General features: G+C 38.2%; 1 protein-coding gene and 1 non-coding gene across 9 annotated transcripts in view; one reads left to right on the top strand and one right to left on the bottom strand.

The window, feature by feature from the left end:
- Window positions 1–24,215, bottom strand: part of WAPL (WAPL cohesin release factor) — a 73,456-nt gene extending 49,241 nt beyond the window's left edge. For 2 of the 8 annotated variants that reach the window (XM_081562952.1, XM_081562971.1), the window contains exons 1-3: window positions 24,054–24,215; window positions 23,766–23,927; window positions 20,505–21,019 (exon numbers count right to left, since the gene is read on the bottom strand). In XM_081562952.1, the coding sequence (XP_081419078.1) occupies window positions 20,505–20,997 (493 nt within the window). In that variant the 5' untranslated portion in view covers window positions 20,998–21,019; window positions 23,766–23,927; window positions 24,054–24,215. The remainder of the gene's footprint in view (window positions 1–20,504; window positions 21,020–23,765; window positions 23,928–24,053) is intronic. The other 6 variants (XM_081562963.1, XM_081562979.1, XM_081562967.1 and 3 more) reach the window with 4 other exon arrangements.
- LOC145539979 (U6 spliceosomal RNA) lies at window positions 3,536–3,639 on the top strand. The gene has a single exon (XR_014078116.1). It is a non-coding gene; the product is annotated as a U6 spliceosomal RNA (small nuclear RNA).
- Window positions 24,216–24,278: the final 63 nt, after the last annotated feature.

The following is a 24,278-nucleotide window of genomic DNA, read 5'->3' as shown; positions in this document are numbered from 1 at the left end:
TAAAAATATTTTTTTAATCTTTCTAAATAAGAGATGGAAATGTGATTCAAACTGGTATTACAATTAGTTCTCCAAGCACTTGTTGGTAAAAAAAAAACCCAGATTAAATATTTATGATAAATTAATAAAGTTACAAAATAAACAAAAAAACCTACATTTATCAAGTGAAGTCGCTCAGTCGTGTCCAACTCTTTGCGACCCCATAGACGGTAGCCTACCGGGCTCTGCTGTCCATGGGATTTTCCAGGCAAGAATACTGGAGTGGGCTGCCATTTCCTTCTCCAGGGGATCTTCCCAACCCAGGGATCGAACCCAGGTCTCCTGCATTGCAGACAGATGCTTTACCGTCTGAGCCACCAGGGAAGCCCAACAAAGTCCTTTCCAAATCTCAATCAACCATCAAATACAAGCAAAGGGATGCTTTACATGAATTCACTATACAATTACAAATCTCAATTAACAAACCATCAAATGCAAGCAAAGAGATGCTTTACATAAATTCACTATACAATTTTTAATGCTACCCAATGGTTGTAAATGTAATTTATATTTACTTACTTCTAGAAGGCATCTAATTTACAGGTATGACTGCTTTATTCTTAGATATTTCTCAGCCAAAGGCAAGGAACTATAGTTTTCATAATCTCAGAAGTTTCATATTACTAAGCATAAAATACTGAAAAGCTAACAATTAATAGCTGACTCTGACATCTGATACGTTCTTAACAGGGGCTGAAACAAAGCCAAGTTTAAAACCAAACCTTAAGAAATGATACCACTGCTTTTATAACAAATGGAAAGAGCACTAGTAGCTGAATCTGGAGACTTGTGTAGGGCTCAGAGAAGACCAGTCACTTAGGGAGTTTTCCTGAGGGTTTCAATTTCTTCCTCTGTTCAAAAGGGAAGCAAGTGACCCATACTACTTACAGCATTATTAATGGAATTATTTGCTAACAAATGCCTATGGGAATGCTTTGTATGCTTAGCTACAAAGATGTGTATGCTGCTGCTGCTGCTAAGTCGCTTCAGTCGTGTCCGACTCTGTGCGACCCCAGAGAAGGCCGCCCACCAGGCTTCCCCGTCCCTGGGATTCTCCAGGCAAGAGTACTGGAGTAGGTTGCCATTTCCTTCTCCAAGGCATGAAAATGAAAAGTGAAAGTGAAGTCGCTCAGTCATGTCCGACTCCTAGCGACCCCATGGACTGCAGCCTACCAGGCTCCTCCATCCATGGGATTTTCCAGGCAAGAGGACTGGAGTGGGTTGCCGTCGCCTTCTCTGAAGATGTGTATGAGATGTCATCAAATATCATACCACACCATTTTTATAGCCGCACAGCACTGTCTTAAGCTATTTCTAATTGTTTTATGTAAAAACATCCTTTTGACAAAAAAAGTTTTATGATAACAATAAACTTTATTATTCATGTTTTTAAAAATTACTACTTCAAGTTTTACTTACCACTCCCATTTCCCCTAAAATCAGAGTATTCTCACGGGCTGCCTTTCACATGTAAATCTCACTCTGTTGTGAGCATACCTTTATATATTCAAGTGCAAAGAGTAACAAAGAACCCTACAGAATGAAGTACTGTCACTAAAAGTTATGTCACTAGCAAATATAATTTATTCATGTATTCAATTACATAGCATAATCTTACAGATGAACTATAAAAGTATACTATATAATTTTTAAATTTATGAAATACATTACATAGATAAAAGCTAAGTAAATCAACAAAGAGTTCTGCACAAGAAAAGCTATCTAAGTTTTCTACAACAGTATTCTAATATATAAACTGGATACTTTCTACAGTCCTTCACCATTTAGGTCTTCAACAAATATTCTCAACTATACCTTCAGAAGAGAGAGCAAGGCTATCCTGTCCTAAAATGCAAAAGAGTAATTACCTTCAACTATCCTTTCTCCTCAAATGGACCCCAGCTTCCCTGTCAGATAAATTCAAGTTATATCTCAAAACATCATGGCAGGGAGAAAGGGAGTAAAAATTGAGTTGTTTTTCTTTTTTCTTTCTTTTAAAATGGCTTGTACTGAGACAATTTAGGGCTTCTGCAACATTTCTATTTGGAAATCTTCCTTATTTCCAGTTCTTAGATGGCTAAACTCTTTTCCATATGCCAACAAGGTTCACTCACACCACCTCAACAAGAAAGCAGACTCATCTATCTTTGTTCAAATGTCCAACCCAGTAGGCACCCTCTTTTTTTTTTTTAACAGAGAAGGTAAGTATTAACTCTGTTTTAAGCTAAACCAACTATGTAAACAGAAATGCATTTCTAGCAAAGATAACAGTTTAGGAGTTAAATGGGCAAGTGCCAGCTCTGCCACTTACTGGCTACAATGACCTTGGGCAAGTCACCTTAAGAAGTGGGGACAATTTCTTCATCTGAAAAAATGAGCTAATAAAATCTGTCTCAAGGACAATTTGAACAGATAAAAGAAGATAATGTAACTAAGGATACTTGCAGGTTAAAGAGCACCACACAAATGCAAACTGTTATAACTACTGTAACAACTCTGCCAAAATATAGAGTATATTTTTAATAACCTTTTAGTGAGACATTTCTTAGTGAAATTTAATCTGTATGTTCATCAATATTTCCTTAAGACCCTGTGTCTATCAGCTTCAAGCAAGGAATCCAAAACTACATTCTAAGGCCTACTGTTCTTCCTTAACCTAGAGGGTATAGACTGGATTATGGAGAAAGTTTTCAGAAGACTTAGCCTAGCACCATCTTCAAAGATACTTAATAAATGCCTTTTACTAGCACTAGATTTTAGCATCACTATATACATACCCAGTCTTTTATATATTAGGTAGCATATGAGAGAGGGAATTCAGCATAGTAAAGACTACATGGAATTTGGAATTTGAGAAACACGGTATTGAACCACACACCTAAGACAGTAATTAGATGTGTAAAAAGTTGGCAACTCGTACTTCCTCTCTAAGCTTCATTCTGCTTATCTAAAAGACAGTAAGCAACCTTACACAGAAGTTTAATTAAATGTCTACTATTTCCGTAAGATTCTTAATTTTGAAAGGAAATAAGAAGATTCCATTTATAATAAAAACACATCAGTACTTACAATAATGTGAGTATACATGGTTTTATAAAGGAAAATACTCAGGTGGGATTATTTAAAGCTTCCATGGATGAAGTGAACTCTGAAATACTTAAAAAGTGGGAAGGGAGGTTTGATTAGCGATTTATGAATGATCTCATGGTTTCCGCATATCTTGTGAAACTGTATGAAAAAAAAGTCTGTGCGCACAGTTTTCAGGGAAAGTATCTATAATTTAAGCAATTTTTCACACACTCCAAAATATATTTTTTAACTGATAAAGGACAAGGGAAGGAGCAAAATATCTGGGAAAGCAGTATATGTTAATTGTAGAACTTCATATCTCTATGGGAAAGATTATTCAATAACATGTTCTGAAACATCACTTATCTTCAACCATTAAGCAAAAGAAATTTCACCAAAATTAAATGTCCATTAAAAAACCGCTAATGTGCTCGCTTCAGCAGCACATATACTAAAATTGGAATGATACAGAGATTGGCATGGCCTCTGCACAAGGATGACATGCAAATTTGTGAAGTGCCCCACATTTTTACATTTCTCCAAAGAAGATGCACCACCATCAAACACGTGAAAAGATGCTCCACATCCCTCATTATAAGAGAAATGCAAATCAAAACCACAATGATCAGAATGGGCATCATCAAAAAATCTACAAAGAGTAACTGCTGGAGCAAGTGTGGGGAAAAGGGAACTCTCTTGCACTGTAGGTGGGAAAATACATTGATACAGCCACTATGGAGAACAGTATGGAGGTTCCTTAAAAAAACAAAAAATAGAACTACCATATGACGCAGCAATCCCACTACTGGGCATATACTCTGAGAATACCATAATTCAGAAAGATACATATGCCCTAAAGTCAGTCATAAAGGGTAAAGTCAGAAAGAGAAAAATATCATAATTAATGCATATATATGGAATCTAGAAAAATGGCAGAAAGTGAAAGTGAAGTCGCTCAGTCGTGACCAACTCTTTGCAACCCCATGAACTGTAGCGTATCAGGCTTCTCCGTCCATGGGATTTTCCAGGCAAGAGTACTGGAGTGAGTTGCCATTTCCTTCTCCAGGGGATCTTCCCGACCCAGGGATCAAATCTGGGTCTCCTGCATTGCAGGCAGACACTTTTACCCTCTGAGCCACCAGGGAAGCCCTTAGAAAAATGGCAGAAATAAAGGGCAAAAAAGGTAGAAACTGCCAGGCAGAAATAGAGTCACAGACATAGAGAATGGACTTGTGAACACAGAAGGGGAAGGGGAGGGTGGGACAAATTGAGAGAGTAGCACCAACATACACTATCTGTAAAATACATAGCTAGGGTGAAGCTGTTGTATAGTACAGGGAACTCAGCTCAGTGCTCTGTGATGACCTAGAGGGGTGACACATGGGGTTGGGTGGGAGGCTCAAGAGGGAGCGGATATATGTACACTAATAGCTGACTCACTTTGTTGTACAGCAGAAACTAACACAACATTGTAAGGCAATTATACTCCAATTAAAAAAATTTTTAAAAAAACACTATTTAGGGAATTTCCTCCCAGTCCAGGATCCTCTATGCTGCACTGTGCTCCGCCGCCCCCCCCACACAAAAAAGAAAAGATTAAAAACTACAATGCTTTTTAAGAGAACTACCCAGACCAGCGGGGCAGGGGAATTACAATGCCTACAACTCAACAATAAGATATTCAATAAAAAGAAAAAACAGAAAAATGATAAAGCGATTTGATCAGTCCCTTGATTTAAAAAAAGAATATTCACTAAACATATAAATTAAAAGACATTTAATTCATTAGTTATTAGGAAGATGCAAATTAAAACCATAATGAGATGCTACTGCACAACCATCCAGAGTTAAAATTCACAATGCCAAGTATTGTGGAGAAGGTAAAGCAACTTCAACAAGTCGTAGCAAAACCGGAAACCACCACTCTGGCATTACCTACAAAAGCTAAACTTAACAGTTATCCTCAGTTGAATTCACTTCAGTCGCTCAGTCGTGTCACTCTTTGCGACCCCATGGACTGCACCACGCCAGACTTCCCTGTTCATCACCAACTCCCAGAGCTTACTCAAACTCATGTCCATCGAGTCAGTGATACCATTCAACCATCTCATCCTCTGTCGTCCCCTTCTCTTCCCGCCTTCAATCTTTCCCAGCATCAGGGTCTTTTCAAATGAATCAGTGCTTCACATCACGTGGCCAAAGTATTGGAGTTTCAGCTTCAACATCAGTCCATCCAATGAATATTCAGGACTGATTTCCTTTAGGATGGACTGGTTGGATCTCCCTGCAGTCCAAAGGACTCTCAAGAGTCTTCTCCAACACCACAGTTCAAAAGCATCAATTCTTTGGCACTCAGCTTTCTTTATGGTCCAACTCTCACATCCATATGACTACTGGAAAAACCATAGCCTTGACTAGACAGAACTTTGTTGGCCAAGTAATGTCTCTGCTTTTTAATATGCTGTCTAGGTTGGTCATAATTTTTAGTCCAAGGAGCAAGCAATTTTTAAATTTCAAAGCTGCAGTCACCATCTGCAGTGATTTTGAAGCCCAAAAAAATAAAGTCTGCCACTGTTTCCCTGTCTATTTGCCATGAAGTGATGGGACCAGATGCCATGATCTTAGTTTTCTGAATGTTGAGCTTTAAGCCAACTTTTTCACTCTCCTCTTTCACTTTCATCAAGAGGCTCTTTAGTTCTTCTTCACTTTCTGCCATAAGGGTGGTGTCATCTGCATATCTGTGATTATTGATATTTCTCCCAGAGATCTTGATTCCGGCTTGTGCTTCATCCACCCCAGCGTTTCTCATGATGTACTCTGCATATAAGTTAAATAAGCAGGGTGACAATATACAGCCTTGACGTACTCCTTTTCCTATTTGGAAGCAGTCTGCTGTTCCATGTCCAGTTCTAACTGTTGCTTCCTGACTTGCATACAGATTTCTCAAGAGGCAGGTCAGGTGGTCTGGTATGCCCATCTCTTTCAGAATTTTCCACTTTGTTGTGACCCACACAAAGGCTTTGGCACAGTCAATAAAGCAGAAATAGATGTTTTTCTGGAACTCTCTTGCTTTTTCGATGATCCAGCAGATGTTGGCAATTTGATCTCTGGTTCCTCTGCCTTTTCTAAAACCAGCTTAAACATCTGGAAGTTCATGGTTCAGGTACTGTTGAAGCCTGGCTTGGAGAATTTTGAGCAACACTTTACTAGCATGTCAGATGAGGGCAACTGTGTGGTGCTTTGAGCATTCTTTGGCATTGCCTTTCTTTGGGATTGGAATGAAAACTGACCTTTTCCAGTCCTGTGGCCACTGCTGAGTCTTTCACTTTTGCTGGCATTTTAGTGCAGCATTTTCAAAGCATCATCTTTTAAGATTTGAAATAGCTCAACCGGAATTCCATCACCTCCACTAGCTTTGCTTGTAGTGATGCTTCCTAAGGCCCACTTGACTACACATTCCAGGATGTTTGGCTCTAGGTGAGTGATAATCACACCATCGTGATTATCTGAGTCGTGAAGATCTTTTTTGTATAGTTCATCTGTGTATCCTTGCCATCTCTTCCTAATATCTTCTGCTTCTGTTAGGTCCACACCATTTCTGTCCTTTATTGAGCCCATCTTTGCATAAAATGTTCCCTTAGTATCTCTAACATTCTTGAAGAGATCTCTAGTCTTCCCATTCTATTGCTTTCCTCTATTTCTTTGCACTGACCACTGAGGAAGGCTTTCTTATCTCTCCTTGCAATTCTTTGGAACTCAGCATTCAAATGGGTGTATCTTTCCTTTTCTCCTTTGCTTTTTGTTTCTCTTCACAGTTTTCCTGCTTCATTCTGTACTCCAAGGCCAAATTTGCCCGTTACTTCAGGTGTTTCCTGACTTCCTGCTTTTGTTCCAGTCCCCTATAATGAAAAGGACATCTTTTTTGGGTGTTAGTTCTAGAAGGTCTTGTGGGTCTTCACAGAACCGTTCAAGTTCAGCTTCTTCAGCGTTACTGGTCGGGGCATACACTTGGATTAATGTGATATTGAATGGTTTGCCTTGGAAACAAACAGAGATCATTCTGTCGTTTTTGCAATTGCATCCAAGTACTGCATTTTGGACTCTTGTTGACTTTGATGGCTACTCTGTTTTTCTCAGGGATTCTTGCCCACAGTAGTAGATATAATAGTCATCTGAGTTAAATTCACTCATTCCAGTCCATTTTAGTTCGTGGATTCCTAAAATGTCGACATTTACTCTTGCCATCTCCTGTTTGACCACTTCCAATTTGCCTTGATTCATGAACCTAACACTCCAGGTTCCTATGCAATATTGCTCTTTACAGCACTGGACCTTGCTTCCATCACCAGTCACATCCACAACTGAATGCTGTTTTTGCTTTGGCTCCATCTCTTCATTCTGGAGTTATTTCTCCACTGATCTCCAGCAGCATATTGGGCACCTACCGACTTGGAGAGTTCATTTTTCAGTGTCCTATCTTTTTGCCTTTTCATACTGTTCATGGGGTTCTCAAGGCAAGAATACTGAAGTGGTTTGCCATTGCCTTCTCCAGTGGACCACATTTTGTCAGTGGTCCTGTTGTTCTATGGCCCAGCAATTCCAATTCAAAGTACATATCTAACAGAAATATATGTATACATGCACTAAACAGCTTATTAAACTTAACCATATGAAACTTCCACTTTTAAATCAAGTGTTAGCAATTCCACATGGTTCAACATAATAGAAGTACACTTAAAACATCATTCCAAAACTAGGAAATATAAATATACCATTAACAGTACAATCAACAGAGTGATCTAGTAATACAAAGAAATATTGCAGAGCAATAAAAATAAAACTACATTTCTGTAGGAGTGTATTACTTATTACAATAATTACAGAGAGCAATTTGGCAATATTTTTTAAAATTAAAAATGTACATGTGAGAGAAATAAACTGACTCTGAAGCACAGTTTTATTTACTCTACAAATAACTTTCCATGAGTATGAAAAATATAAGTAACAAGGAAACTCACTACAACATAGTCTCCTGATTGCATACAGCCACATATCTAAATACTATGTAGCTGTTAAAAATAATGAGGCAAGTCTGTATTATGCACAGATAAGACTGATCTTAGGAAAAAAGGATGAATGAAGCGTAAGGGGGAAGTCTTCCATACCTCTAGAATGTTACACTGTCTACAGTCTATTCAAAAGCCTTAAAAGTAAAAATTAACAAAGGCACATATTAATTACTTTAAACTGTAACAATGATATTACAGTTATCTTTTTTGCAGTGCTGAGCTGTTAATTATATTTATGTATGAAATTCAGTGTCAATTTGCTTCAAAATAATCCACTGGTAAAAGGGAGTAGGTGGTGATAAAAATGAAGACTAGCTATGAACTTATGTTACTGAAGCTGGATACACACAGACACACACACACACATCTGTATTAACTGTATGCTAGTCTCTATATAAACAGCATATATACTACCTTCACCCTTTTCAGAAGAAAGTGACGATATCTCCGTTCACTGTTCACCAAATCCAGCATTATACAGATGAAGAAAAGGCAGCCCAGAGAGGCCAATGACAACAAAGGTCACCAACTGAATCAATGACCAATTGACCTCACAAAAACAACCATACCAAATTCTAATGTATTACACTACCTCTAGTGGTGGCTGCTGAAAACTTAAATACTAGATAAACCATCTTAACCCATATTAATAGAAATCCAGATGAGATGAAGCTAAAAATCTAACATGTTGGACAGATTGCAATGAGTATCGCACGATATGCAGATGTCTAAATTTAAACAAAACCTTTGACTTCTAAGGTGACTGTACAGATCACAGAGAAGTGGCTTTGGAGACCATGACTCATGAAATGCAGTTGAGGTAACCAGAAAAGTTTAACCTGGGGGCAGGGGGAGAGGTGTGTCACTGTTACATGGGAAACTGCCTTTCAATAACTGCATGGCTGTCATGCAAAGAGGGAACAAACTTATTAAATCTATAGACATCATTCAATTCAGAGAAATTATAAGGACTGATAAGCAACAGCATTAAAGATTAACTAGAGCTATCCAACGAAGGGGCTACCTAGAGAGGAGAGTGTACTCTATTGGCATAAAAGAAATATTTGATAAAATGGGACTTAATCAAAACAACTAACTTCTGCCCTGCAAAAAACACTGTTAAGAGAAAGCAAAAACAAATCAGACTCAGAAAATATCTGCAATAAATGTCTGATACAATACTTGTATCGGAAATAAAGAACTCTTATTCAATGAGAAAATCAGCAACTCAATTAAAAATGAGCAAAGAAATGTGAGGGTACATCAAAGAAACTATACTGATACCAAAAAGCATGGAAAATGATCATCATCAATCATTAAGGAAATAGAAAAGGCTTATTTCCTCAATATAGTGGTGTCATAAGAATTCTTATGCATCAGTAAGTCAATCAATGTTCCAGCAGAAAAAGCAGGTATAGACACAGAGATCAATAGAAAAAGAAATAGAATGAATTAATAACTTATGAAAAGATACTCAATTTCATTCACAATTAAAAATCAAGAGTAAACAACATTATATATTAATTGTATCTCAATAAAGCTGGAAAAAGAAAGTAAAACAAAGCTGAACTATATTTATACTTACTAAGCCCTCAGTATGTGCCTGGTACTGTCCCAAATACTTTCCATCCATTAATTCATTTGATCTCATAGCAACCATCTGATATAGGTACTATTACAAGTTCACAAGCCTTTATCCACAATTGCAACATCCAAAAATCTCTGAAAACAAAGTTTTCTGATGATGCGTTTTGAAGCAAAACCTGACCTTATCTAAGTAAGGCTATTGGTAGTATTTTCTTTTTCTGAATAAACACTTGTGTTTGAATAGAGTGCTGCCGAGTACCTAATGGGGGTTCATATAAAAAAACATACTTTATAATTCCAAACTAACCCCAATTCCAAGACAGATCTGGCCTCAAATGTTTCAGATAACGAAATGTGAACCTGTATCCCATTCTGCATATGAGGGACAGTAGATTTCAGATGCTAGACAGTTAACAGCCACACAGTTATTAAGTGGTGTTTACTGCCTAAAAAATAAAGCAACTTTTTAAAGAAAACAAAAACACTGGAAACAACCCAAAGTCTGACATCTACAAGGAACTGACTTAGAAATTACAAAAAAAAACATAAGGGGAATTGACATACCATGAATGCAACAGTATTTTTAAATAAAAAAGAGAAGGAAGCCAGAAAGAAAACTTCCATATATTGACAAAGACTTATTCCCAATACATATTAAGTGAAAAAGCAAGGTATAAAACAGCATGTCATCATTTTGTAGATCTAACACACACACAAATTTGTAACTGCTTGAAATTTTTGTAGATATACAGCATGTCAGAAAAGGTAACAAAAGTAATTATGAATGGTCAATCAATGGTCAAGAACAACCGGCACAACTAGAAAAAGGAAGTGGGAAGCTTTTAACCACTATAATTTTGTACCATGTGCAGATAATTTTATTTACATTAAAAAAAATAAAACTGTACATATTCTAAAGTAGAAAAAATTAAACCCCCAAAATAAAGAAGACATTTTTTCCTCTTTCAGCTAGATGAACTCCAAAGTTCAACAGAATAATGCTAGGGCAAAAAAGCCAGTGTCAGTGGGAAATACTGCAATATCAGCTGAATATTTAAATATTTATGCTCTTTCAATTCCACTTCTAGAAACATCTTCTACCACTATATGTGAGAACATGATGTTCAAACATGAAAGTAGAATGATGTTCCAAATAGCATTTCTTTGTTAATAGCAAATGACTAGAAACAGCCAAACTATTCCTAAGATACTTAAATATGGTATATTCATATAATAGAAAACCATGAAGAACAAGGTAGATTTTGATGAAGGTGAAAGGTAGATCTTGATGAAGGTGAAAGAGGAGAGTGAAAAAGTTGGCTTAAAGCTCAACATTCAGAAAACTAAGATCATGGCATCTGGTCCCATCACTTCATGGCAAATAGATGGGGAAACAGTGGAAACAGTGGCAGACTTTATTTTTGGGGGCTCCAAAATCACTGCTGATGGTGATTGCAGCCATGAAATTAAAAGACGCTTACTCCTTGGAAGGAAGGTTATGGCCAACCTAGATAGCATATTGAAAAGCAGAGACATTACTTTGCCAACAAAAGTCCGTCTAGTCAAGGCTATGGTTTTTCCAGTGGTCATATATGGATGTGAGAGCTGGACGGTGAAGAAAGCTGAGCACCGAAGAATTGATGCTTTTGAACTGTGGTGTTGGAGAAGACTCTTTAGAGTCTCTTGGACTGCAAGGAGATCCAATCAATCCATCCTAAAAGAGATCAATCCTGGGTGTTCATTGGAAGGACTGATGTTGAAGCTGAAACTCCAATACTCTGGCCACCTCATGCGAAGAGTTGACTCATTGGAAAAGACCCTAATGCTGGGTAGGATTGGGGGCGGGAGGAGAAGGGGACGACAGAGGATGAGATGGTTGGATGGCATCACCGACTCGATGGACATGGGTTTGGGTAGACTCCAGGAGTTGGTGATGGACAGAGAGGCCTGGCGTGCTGCAGTTCATGGGGTCACAAAGAGTCAGACACGACTGAGCGACTGAACTGAACTGACTGATGTGTATATCTTAATGATTTTTCTGTACACACATACATACACAGTATACACACGTATATACCACACTGTCATTTATGCGTTTGTATTTTTAGGAATATATAGATTTACATGCTGTGCATATTAAAGATTATGACAATATACATAAGAAACTGTCAACACATGCTTCTATGAATGGAAACTGATTTTTCACTGTCAACAAAGGTGTGTGGCTATATATAAGGGGCACCTAAGAAGTCACAGGAAAAATATGGCACATCTTCCTCAGTAGATCAGTTTTACTCAAAGATTTGGAAGGTAAAAAGTACTTGAAAAAAATGCTAAGTATTTCAAGTGGTAATTTCAGTTATATTTTATAATTTTTTAATTATTTATAAAACATACCTACCAAACACAGTCTATATGTAATGTTAAAGATAAAACAGCTCCAAAAGAACCACTCGACTGGGCCCACTACACAGAAGAGTCCAACTCAATTCTCATTTCTTATCAACAGCTGCCTGTGGAGAACCTTATGGCCCATTGCCACTGCCCACCCACATGCCAAGAAGCTTGTTTGTTCCCATGGCCTCCTGCTCAAGCTGCCTATCTCTGCCCACCCTTGCAGAAGAACAGGGAACACACCCACATACCCAAGTCAATCCTCAACCAATGATCCACACAGAAAATTAACTCTTTCAACTATATACACAGACTCCTGGAGTTACAGAAAGGCACTCCAAAACATACAAAGGCACGATTAAATTTTAGGGACATTCATTTCTAAATCCCCATCTTCCTTATGTGCATGTGTGCTCAGTCACTTCAGTTGTGTCCAACTCTGAGAACCCATGAACTGTACCCCATCAGGCTACTCTGTCCATGGGATTATCCAGGCAAGAATACAGGAGTGGGTTGCCATTTCTTCCTCCAGGGGATCTTCCCAACCCAGGGATCAAACCAGTGTCTCCTGTGGCTCCCGCATTGGCAGGAAGATTCTTTACCACTGGGCCATTAGGGAAGCCCAAGTTTTAGGGATATTCATTTCTAAACCCCCACCTTTCTCATATACTGTGGTCCAAAAACTGATGTACCAACCCACCTGGGATTAATAATTATTCTCCCACATTACAAATAATGGCATATCACTCACTTATCCCTAATTTTACTATGAATATTGCTCCTACTCTGGCATGACAGTAGAGAAATAATATGATACATTACTGGCATCCATGCTTAATAACTGAGTAACTCTAAAGTCCTGGAAACAAACCCACTGCATGTCAGGTGGTTCTAATTATTTATTGCTTTCCAAATAGAAACCGCTATTGCAAAACTCTTTCCACCCTTATTTTTTATCAATATAGTACCTCCATATTTACATGTTATTAAAAAATAGGAACAGATTGATGTCAGAGCTTTTTCTTAATTCCAGCAATAATATTTATTCATATATACATGAACTAATTGAAAACAGCTTTACCCATATCATTAAAGAGGTACATTTCCATTAAACTTTGCCTTTAAAATGCAGTTTACTAATTATACACTAATAATTAATAATTCATCAACTTAACACCAATTTGATCAATTATACACTAACAGCTGTGGTGATAACAATCTAGAAGAATTTTCAAATACTTTGAACATTAGAATCACAGAAAATTCTTAAAAGTTTACATTTAAACTTATATATAGGGCTTCCTAAGTGACGCTAGTGATAAAGAATCCACCTGCCAATGCAGGAAACGTTAAGAGATGCAACCCCATCCCTAGGTGAAGATGTCCTGGAGTGTGGCACAGCAACCCACTCCAGTATTTTGCCTGGAGAATCACACGAACAAAGGAACCTGGTTGGCTACGGTCCATAGGGTCGCAAAGAGTCAGACACAACTGAACCGACTTAGCACAAAAACTTATACACAAAAAATGTATGTATTTTGTACTACAAAATTATGAAGAGATGACCGTTAACAGACATGTTCATTAGGGTAAAATCCTAAAGGGGAAGTGGGATAGAAATACAATTTCAAGGGATTTCCCTGGCGGCCCAGCAGTTAAGACTCCACACTTCCAAGGCACAGGGGTCAAGTTTGAACCCTGGTCAGGGAACTAGGATCCCACATGCCACGTGGCCAAAAAAAAATACAATTTCAAAAAAGAAAAAGGTTGCTATAAATCTTCTGGTTGTTAAAAAGAAAAACTTCCTCTCATTTTTTTAATGTGACTCCATGCTTCCAATGCAGGGGTCATGGGTTGGATCTGTGGCTGGGGAACTAAGATTCCGAATGCCACAGGTGCAACCAAAATATAAACGAAAATAAATATAATATTTTTTAAAATCTAAATATATAAATAAATATAATAAAATCCCAGTATTTATAGGAAATTATTTTATTATTTTGTAGAAATTTTATATCCTTTGCAACCATTTAAATTTAGGATCAATATTTTCATGATTAGCAATCCACACCTAGGTGGAACTGGAAGCAACTTCATTCATAATTGCCAAAATCTGAAAACTCAAATGTCTTTCCAACTGTGAATAGATCATGGTACATACAATGGAATACTACTCAATGATATAAATACTGATTCATACAATATGGAATACTCTTTAAAAGTATTATGCTAAATGAAAAGCCAGGCTGAAATTGCTACATACTGAATGACCCTTTGGATAGGAAATACTGGAAAAAACAAAGCTACAGGGGCAGAAGACTGACCAGTGGATGCCAGGGTTGGAGGTAGGAAGAGGGACCCACCACAGAAGAGCTTCAATGCACCTAACCCAGGTTAGGCTTTCCCTAACATTCCTCACACACCTTTGTAATTAGCCATTATAAAAATAAATCTCCTGTTAAGAGCCTAACTGGGGCATGCCATGTTTCCAGTTGGGACCCTGACTGATGTATCAAAATGCAAACTTGCCATCTACCTCAAAATGTACCTATGCTTCTTTCTCATCTTCTAATTCAACAACCCACTGCCCCCACCACCCCACAGCTTTTAAGTCCCGAGTATCCAAGCCTCAGTGATCAGCACATTCACATACACCTGGGGCTCATGCCCTCTACCACTTCCTTGCCCTAAATGAAACCTGACTAAGAATGCCACTTCTCATGCAGCCCCTTCCAGTATCTCAGAGAAGGATGGTTTGCAGTTACTCATATGTTGGCTCTCCAGAGCCTTTTATCAAACTATTACTATTCCCCTCTCTTACAAAAAGTCCATTCCTTTGAGGCATGTGCCACCTATCTAGCTACCCTATAATATTCCTCTTACCTGTCATCTAACAACCTCTTATTCTTCATTTATTTAAGGGTTTTAAACAAGATCTATAATCTACCCTTCCATGCCACTTCTGCTATTACCCTGAATTCCACCAAATTCTAACCCCTTGAACTCCCAGCTCCTTATTCTCCCATCAAGTCTTCTACATTCTACCTTAGTCACCAGTTCACAATTTTATCCAGGAACTTATCATATCCTAAAATGCTTCAATTCTCAAATATCAGAATAAGACAATCCATAATTACTACCAACTCCCCAACTTGCTTGTCTCAGGAATCCTACTCTTGACTTTATGAAGACTCTCAGTATACTAACCTCTCTTCCCTTTCTCCTATCCACCCACCCCTGTCCAATTAGTCAAGTTTCAAGTGCACAGTTCATCATTTCAATCACTCTCTGGTCAATAACCTAAATTCTCTTTCTTCTCTATCTGTTCATTCCATATCTAGTCAGACAAAATGCCAATCCAGCATAATTCTCATTATTCTAGCCAATATTCTATATTTTGTACTGATTCTGGTTAATATGGCCTACTAAAGGAGAGGGGAAAACACACATACTCAAGAGTTTTCGGTGATAACAAACTTCAGCTAAGGCATCAATAATGTCCAGAAATTCTACTCTCTCTCTAGACAGCGCCTTCCTTTTCCACTTTCTCAAAAATCTATTTGAACACTTTGCCTCTCCCCTCCAGCCACCACACACATCCTTTTTTCTTTCTCCCTTTAAGAGATGACCTCCTTTGTCACTTTATAAAAAGGATGGGGGGGAGGGGAAGCAGTTTTGGTTCATTAAAAACCTTATCTTCCATCCTCCCATTAAACTCACATTTTCACCCCCCCTTCCTCCCAGCCAAGAAATGCAGCGTCCCTTCTCCCAAGATCACTCCCCTCCTCTGGGCTTTGGATCCTATGCTTCAAGACTCTCTTATGCAATCAAACTTTCCAGAACCCCTGATATATCTCTAGCTGCCCCCTTTCTTCTCTCCTTCAAACATCTTTAACAAGTTGTATACACCTGCCAAGCCCATTTCCCACTCTGTACACACTGCTCACTGTATACTCACTTCTATGCAAGCTATATTAGTGATTACCTGCACTTGTGTTATTGCTCAAACCCTGAGATGGGCCTCCTTTCACTAAGAAAATCTTTTACAAGAAACTAAAGTTCTACTTTAAAACAAATCTATTTACTTGAAATTGCAGTGTCTCTCTCAGAATTTGCATATTGCTAAATTTCCATACAGAATTTTTAAAAATTAGCAAATAGAGGGTACCTATTAGCAAAAATTAAGGTCAGCTTTCTTCAGTATTTATAAATGGTTTGGCCACCATTCTTACTAAAAAGAAAATTATTTAAACAGAGGCAAGAGGTAACACACATTTTGTTATTTGTCCAAGTTATTTCCAACTTCAAGAGAAAACTCGTACGGTGACAGCCTGTTATTTTAAATATAAAGCTTTAAATATGATCAAATTAAGTTCATTCACATTAGAATACATCAACACTGTATGAAAAGAACACTTTAGGTGTTTCTCAGATCTTCTACTTAATAGTTCAAGTTATTCAACTTCTTTGAAATATGCTTTACCTCCTCTAAAATGGGAATAAAGTCTGCCTTAAACAGCTGCGATTAAAGATCAACTGATACAAAGGGCTTAGCACAAAGTAACAACAGGCATCTTGCCCTCTTCCCTTAAAAGAAGCTGATCTTAGGAATGACAAGTATATTCTATATGACAAATACATTCAAGATCTAAATGAAGGCAGGTAACTCTTACCAGTGCTATACTTGCAGAATTCTTTAATCCTCATTAATCACCTGTACTTTATCCAATGAGTAGACGACAATCTTCTCTCAGGTCACAAGTCCCTGGCCTACTTTAAGCTTTCAGGAATAGAACAATTCATTTCCCTTTCTAAAAACGATCTTCAGTTCTAAATCAAAGTTCCTAATTTCCTGACAGTAACAGCCCTCTAACTTATACAAATACTCAGTACAGTTTTAAGCAAATGGAAAAAAAAATTGGCTACAAAGACAGGCATGCAAATTAAGTGCCTATGCCATAGTTATCTCAATATTTGGCAGGATATGTAGACTGAATCCCAGCTGGCTAGCAAGGAAAGTGTGCCAAGTAGAAATACAAGTCTTTACACACTTTATTCTAGAACCCAGATTAAAAACCTGTAGCAGAACGCAAAAAGATGGAAAATAGGAGTAGCTGTATATAAAAGACAAGAAAAGCTTTCTTTTACCCCTAATGCTCATAGCTCTGGATGCCAAACTTTATAAGAATACTCCAAGATCTCTCAAAAGGCCAAATTTTTAGGTCCTGTTAAGTCACTTTTAAGTTTCACACTTGTTTGAGATTTCACTGGCTTTAATGAAAACTGCGATTAAAGTATCTACAGATAAAGTAAGATGTCCTAAATCTGCTTTAAAATAATCCAGGAGACAGAATAGTGTATACAATAGATGGAACAAGATTTGCCATATACTGACAATTGCTGAAGCTAGAAAACAGGTACATGAGGTTCTTTTAATGTTCTACTTTTGTGTGTCTAAAAGTTCCACACTGAAAGTGTGTGTTGTTTTTTTTTAAATTAAGATTAGGATGTTTTAGCAACTCAATCCTTCCCTGCAGTTCTCATTTAGTTTGCACTCTTGCGTGGGTAGTAATCCTGATGGGTTCCCTCGCCCATCAAGCATTTGGAAAACAGCAACCACTATATTCTATCATGACCTCACTCTGGATTTCCTCTTTAAATAAGCCACAATCTTAAAAAGCACTAAATGGTATAAAACATTTAAAACAAAGAATTTTGATAGTACCTAAAAGTTAACCACATACTACCCTATAAAGAGATCTACTTTAAAACTTAAGGCCAGGAAAAATGATATAAGCTTGAGCTTGGCTAAGTCCTTTTCACTGATGTGATATAATTCTGCAGCAAAAAATGGTATGAATGAGTAAGAACATCCCACTGGAAGGATACTAATGAACCTAACTTGTGCACTTCGAACAGAATGATCATAACATTTCTCACAGGTTCTTAAATAAAATGCTTGTAAATGACCTCCAAAGAATTTCTGAGACCTAAATGGGTACACAGCACATTAATCTGAAATTCAAAATTTCATCATTCACAAAAGATCTCTAATTCAAAAAAAAGTTTTGGAACCACTTTAGATTTATAGAGACCCCTTTTATCCAAACCTTAGGTCTGAATCTCTAAACTTCAACTAAAATCAGAAGGCTTTCTGAATACTAGTAAAAGCAATGACAAACTGATAGACATAATGCAAAAAAAAAAAAATCTAGGCACAGAGAGATGCCCAAATTTTAGAGAGGCAAAAAAGGAAGGTCATAAAGTTCGGAAGTATTCCCTGAACTTATTATTAACATAAATTTATAAAAAGTACATCTTTTACATGTTAGGGATAGGGTAAGACCATCAGAATTCGAAGTACTCCCTCAAAGTTCCCTTCTTATCCTACAGCAAGCTACCAGGGGTGCTGTGGCTCTGGATGGTCAAGGGAGCGGAGAAAGTAAATATTCACATTGCTACACCATTCCCTTCCGACTTAAGGCTGCCTTGTGAAGAAAGAAGAAGAGCAAGATGTTCTTGAACATCTATTTTCTGTATTTTAGTATGCACTTTCCCCTCACAAACCCGTTATAACAGAGTTTGGCTTCCCAGTCAGTCCACAGGATCAGCACCAGAACTACAATTTAGCTACATTAGACTGGGAAGCTAAAACCTTATTTTCACAGAAAAAGTTGTTTCCACTTCTCACTAAACAACTTCAAATGGCAGTCTGGACATGTGTAGGTTTAACAACAGCAAGACTATATAAGCAATTGCTGCCTTTGAATATTTCACTTCCAAGTTCCTGTTCCCCCATACCTAAACATTTATCCTATTGATACTCTGTGCCTGCCAGTAATGCCCCTCTTTTCCAAACCTAGTGCTTGAGAAATTTGTGTCTGTGTACCTTAACCTTACTTCACCACTTCTCCATCCTCATCTTCCTTTCTCCAGCCTATCAGCCTCCTACTGAGGACTGAAACACTAGATAACTGACATCAAATAGCATTTCCAGAGCCTAACACAGTGGAAGACACAGAGTAGGTGGTCAAAGTTTTGAAAAATCAATAAACGAATCTCATTCCAATTTTGCCACTACCCAAACTGGACTGTTACTTAACCTCTTTGAATCTCATCTATGAAGCTAAGAGAGCTGAATTCAAGTTAATTTTGGCTCAATGGTTCTATGATTCGAAAACACTTTTAACAGTTGATCTGGGAAACTGCTTTTCTGCTCATTTTTAATAAAAATTGAACCTAAGCTTAAGTTATGAACAATAGCTCAGGAGAAATGTGGGCAAAGGAAAAGAAGAGCCAAATCAGAATTAACCAGGAGATCAAGGGAATGACAGTAACAGCTGGCTCATCCTCTCATCCAAGGGTGAGAAAGAATGAAAAATGTTCAGCATTTTTTTGTGGGAACTATGCTAGGCTAAGTATTTGAGGTGCCTTATGGAAAGACCCCAAAGGACAAACTCCTCTCAGGAAAACCAGGAAGTTTTGTTTTTACATCTTTTTAAAAGATGAGCACTATGTAACCTTTTATTATCACTAAATTTTCCCAAGAAGTCAAGAACTAACGTTTGTTTTAGACCAAAGTGTGAGCCTTACTGCTCAGCCCTATACTGATGAAGTCCACAAGCCATCTCCCTTGCCATCTCCAATCTAAGCTCTACAGTCTTTTAACTGCACTTTTTTATCATTTATTACTGTAAGTCTCAAAACCTTTACAAAAACAAGTAAAATATACGGTTTTAGGAATAAACACCAGATGCCAGATTTACAAACTAACATTTTAAAAATACAACTGGTTTTGTAGATGAAAATCTATTAATACAAATTACTACTGGCACCATATCCCCAACTAATTTCGATTTGCAGTCAAGTTCAATTCTACATTTCCACTTAATACCTCCTTAATCTTTCTAGTTTTGGAAGAAAGTCTAACACCCCTAAACTTAAACCTTATTGTAAATGACCATCTCATTTTCATTATCAGTAACCATCCAAATTCTCCACAGTAATAGAAGTGAGATACTGTGCAATCCTAACACAACAAAAAGAGATGTTACTTAACGAGAACTGGAGTAAGGACAAATGAAAGATCATTCCCAAAATGTACTCTCTGGAAATTCCCAAGTTAAGTAAAATTTCAACTCCTAATTGGTTTCTTTGATTTCTTAAATCTCTTCTACAAAATCATCTTTGGTCCCCATTAATTATAAATGCAGAAAGAAAATTTAACATATTCTGTAATATTTCAGAATCTAAGTCAAAATCATTTGACTAAATTACACAAAACTCTCCTGGCTCAGAAAAAAGAAAATCATTGTGAAGAAGAAAAAAAAAGAAAATCAAACTTACCTGAAGTCATTAATTTAGCACAGCTACTTCTGCTTGCATCCTCTTCTAAGACACGGTTTGTGCTCTTTTCCTTCCCAAGCAAAGTATCCTCCAAACGTAAGCATTTATCAGCTACAACACTGTCTTCACCCATCACATGACTAATTTTGCTATTAGCTTCAAGTACAGAAGTGACATCTTCCAACTGAGCAGCTTCACTAGATTCTGTATAAGAGGAACCTTTAGCTAAATTCTTTGAAGAAACTGGTAGAGATTCATCATCACTATCAAATCCAAAAGGATCTCCAGTATTTTCTTCTTCTATCTTAGGTTTCTTCGGAACTTCTTGGATATCTGGTTTGAAATTGGGCCTCTTCTGTCCTAATTTAGCCATAAATGTGGTTTCTCCCCACTTTGTGCTAAGGGTGGTCCGTTTGTTGGAAAAGACTTCATCAAACTTTGAACTTCCATTTCCTCCTTTCCTACTGTATGTTTTCCCAAATCTGGATGTCATTTTGACACCTGTTTCATATTCTCTGTGGGAAAAAAAAGTAAGAAAATATATAATCATCAAATACTTAACAGGTGTTAATACTGAATATAAAAATAAGAAAATAGGGATTCTTCCCATACAGCTTTTCCACATTCAAGATACAAATCTTTAAAAACAGTTAAATAAATAAGAAGCGGGAGTACAGAGAGGCTTTTTTTTATCCTATATACTCATATCAATCCTTTTTACCAGTACATATTCACAGGCTATTTTCAGAACAAGAAAGCCTAACAACTAACCAACTTATAATGGAACATCGTTTTTTTTAAAAAAAATTTTCAAATGAATCTACTTACTATTCTATCAATTTTACCATAAAAAATAATCTGAATAGGCTAATCACCCTTAATATAAAATCTTAAGCACAAAATGTTAATTTTTTTTCAGGATATTAAAGATGTCAAATAATTGACTAAATATAGTTCTTTGAAATTTCAGAGCACTTACTCATATGAGGGGTGAAAAGTCAGAAAACTGGTGCTATTTTCTCACATATTAGAACCTGCCACTTTTAATCCACCCTCAAAGATCCTGAGTTTTGGTCTAACACAATATCAACTATGACTTGAAAAATATTCCATACTTGGTCATTTCCCTTAGTGCAAGAAACCATACTCATTCTCCCTTCCTTGTCCTCATAGTGCTGTGCTCATTTGCTGAACTACATTTTCTAAAGCTAGTGAACTCCAGCATATTACACTGACTGGTCCAGGGATTATTAAAAGAAAGAAAAAAAATGTGACTTTATTTTCCTCTCTGATTTAAGACAGGATAAAATGATTTATCTACATGCTAAGTACTAGGACAAAAAAAAATTTCAGGACAGTAAATAGAGAGTCAAACAAGTTAAGGCACTTTTTAAACATTATCAGTCCTTATCCATTACTCACACTTTGACCTTCTAAAGTTTAAATATCAATAAATTAAATACAACCAGGAAAAAAAGTGAACAATTAATTGCCTAAGGGCTTGAAAAAAACTTCATACTCTTGAAATTTACAACACAACAATCAGAGTGATATTTTGACTTACATTTTTTAATGTTTTAATCTATTAGTTTAAATGTTTCCCTTTATTAACTTAATCCTCCCAGTTTATAGGGAATCCGTATATATTCAGCAGAGGAATTTGCCCTCTCATATTTTGGTTAGAAGCCAATTCTAATTGGACAAAATAATACTTAATTTAGTCATTATACCCATCTACTTCAAGAAAAAACTGTTTCTGATCTGTCTGAAGACCTTTTAATATGTCCAAAAACTTTTTCCTGAGGGATATCTATTTCCCCTCTTACTGTAGATTTACACTAAAGAATCCTGTCTTTCTTGTTAAGCATAACCTAAAAAAACTAAGTGTATTTGGCAGCTACAAGAAACATAAAATAAGTCATTTCTTTTCATTCCTCCTTGAACATACAGCCCTAATCTACAGACCTACAACACCAACAAAGCTAAAATGTTTTGGATACACTAACATGATAATTACCTAAAAATGCTGACTGAAGGCCAAACCAAAAACCTAGACTTGGACTACTTTAGGTCCACACAAAAAAAACTCACGGTAAAAATGGTCCTAGAACCATAAAGCATTCACTGTGACAAGCTGAAAGTCTGCCGATGAATACCTGATAGCAAGGAGTTAATTATTTTAACTGATAAGTTACGCTTTTTTTTTTTAAGAATCCTATGCCTTCGACAAATATATATTGAAATACTGATGCAATAATGTCAGTGATTCTCCAACTTTAAGGTGTGTGGAATGGAAAGTGTAGAGATGAGAAAAGTTTGGTTAAGAGTTAATAACTGTTGAGTCTGAAAGATGAATACATGGGAGTTCATTATATAATATCCCCTTTGCTGGTCTTTATACAGTTTTCCATGTCTTTTTTTTTTTAAGTCACTAGACAGACAATTGTAATTGCACTATCTAAGTAAGACTAGAGTGTAAAGTATGTAAAAATTAAAAAACAAGTGTGTAGACGTATTTGACATTATATTTCAAGTTATTTAAGTTAAGAAGACAGGCTATCTTGCTCAGGCTTCAAATTCCAAAGATTACCTTACCAAAAAGGAAAGAATGATTCACAACTAAGTCTTTTTGGTCGTTGGGCCTTTGCCTCAGCCCAAAGCTCGTCGAATTTTCGGGGAAGTGCGCTGGAATAAATAAGTCCTCACACTTAACCCCCAACCAAATCCAGAGACTTTCAGATCTCCACGGGCTTAGGGGATTCCCTGAAGGAATGAAAGCCGGAAAGGCCAAACCTCACCACCCAGAAATTCTCACCTGCGGGCGGCGGTGCGCTAGGAGGTGGCGGGGAGAAGCGGCCCCCCTCCCCCTTGGAAGCTCAGGCAACTTTTCTCCTCCCCACCCCCACCTCCCAGGAAAGGGATGTTGCTTCCGACGCCCCGGAAGCCTCTACCACCGAATCCCCAGGGTAGTGGAAGGCCTCAGTGGCGGCCAGAGGGGGAGGAAAAGACAGCAAAAGATTTCGGCCTGAAACCAATACACTTGACTGCGCCTGGGGAGGGAAGTAAATCAGCCGTCGCCCAGAAAGAACTCAGAATAAAGGGAAAAAGAGGAAAAAGAGTTCTTCAGACCGTTCCTCTGCCCAACTTCCTCAGAGACCGGGTGGGTGAGATAGAAGGACCTCCATCACCCCCTCCCAGACCCCTGCCTCCTCCACCCTCGGCAAGCTCCGGGCCTAGGCAGCCGCCCGAGACCTCACTTACCCTCGGCGCCTGGCCGGTGCTTTAGCCTCGGGCCGCCTCCACCTCTCCCGCTCCCAACGGCCCACGGGCGGGCGCCGGAGCCCCGCGCGGGAGAACGGGGCCGGCTGGTGAGCGAAGAGAGGCAAGGGGCTCCGCCACCGTCAGAACCCGCGACTCCGCTCTCTGTAAATAGGAAACCCGGTGGGGGGGGGTGAGCGGCGGCACCGCAACTTCCCTCCCCGCCTCGAGCGCCGCCGGCCGGGCCCGGGCCTAGGCCTCCCTGGCTGCCGCCGCCGCTGGAGCTGGTACCGGAGCCCGCTACGTGCCCCCGATGGGCCGCCGTCGCCTCCTGCGCCGCCGCTTCCGTCGGTGAATGGTCAGCGCTAGAGTTTGAACAGGGCCCTGAACCATCTCAACGCCATTTGCGCTCCCGGCCCCCACCTCCTTCCTCCAACAGCCGCTCGCTCCGTCACTCCGCTTCCCACAGGCCCTGCGCGGCCGCCCGACCCCGCAGCCAATCGCGCGGCTGCTTAC

The sequence above is a fragment of the Giraffa tippelskirchi genome, chromosome 2, assembly GCF_054371585.1.
Source record: "Giraffa tippelskirchi isolate mGirTip1 chromosome 2, T2T-mGirTip1v1.2.pri, whole genome shotgun sequence".
Classification (NCBI taxonomy): Eukaryota; Metazoa; Chordata; class Mammalia; order Artiodactyla; family Giraffidae; genus Giraffa; species Giraffa tippelskirchi.
The sequence above is the reverse complement of the archived record's forward strand: the minus strand, read 5'-3'. Positions and strand labels throughout refer to the sequence as shown.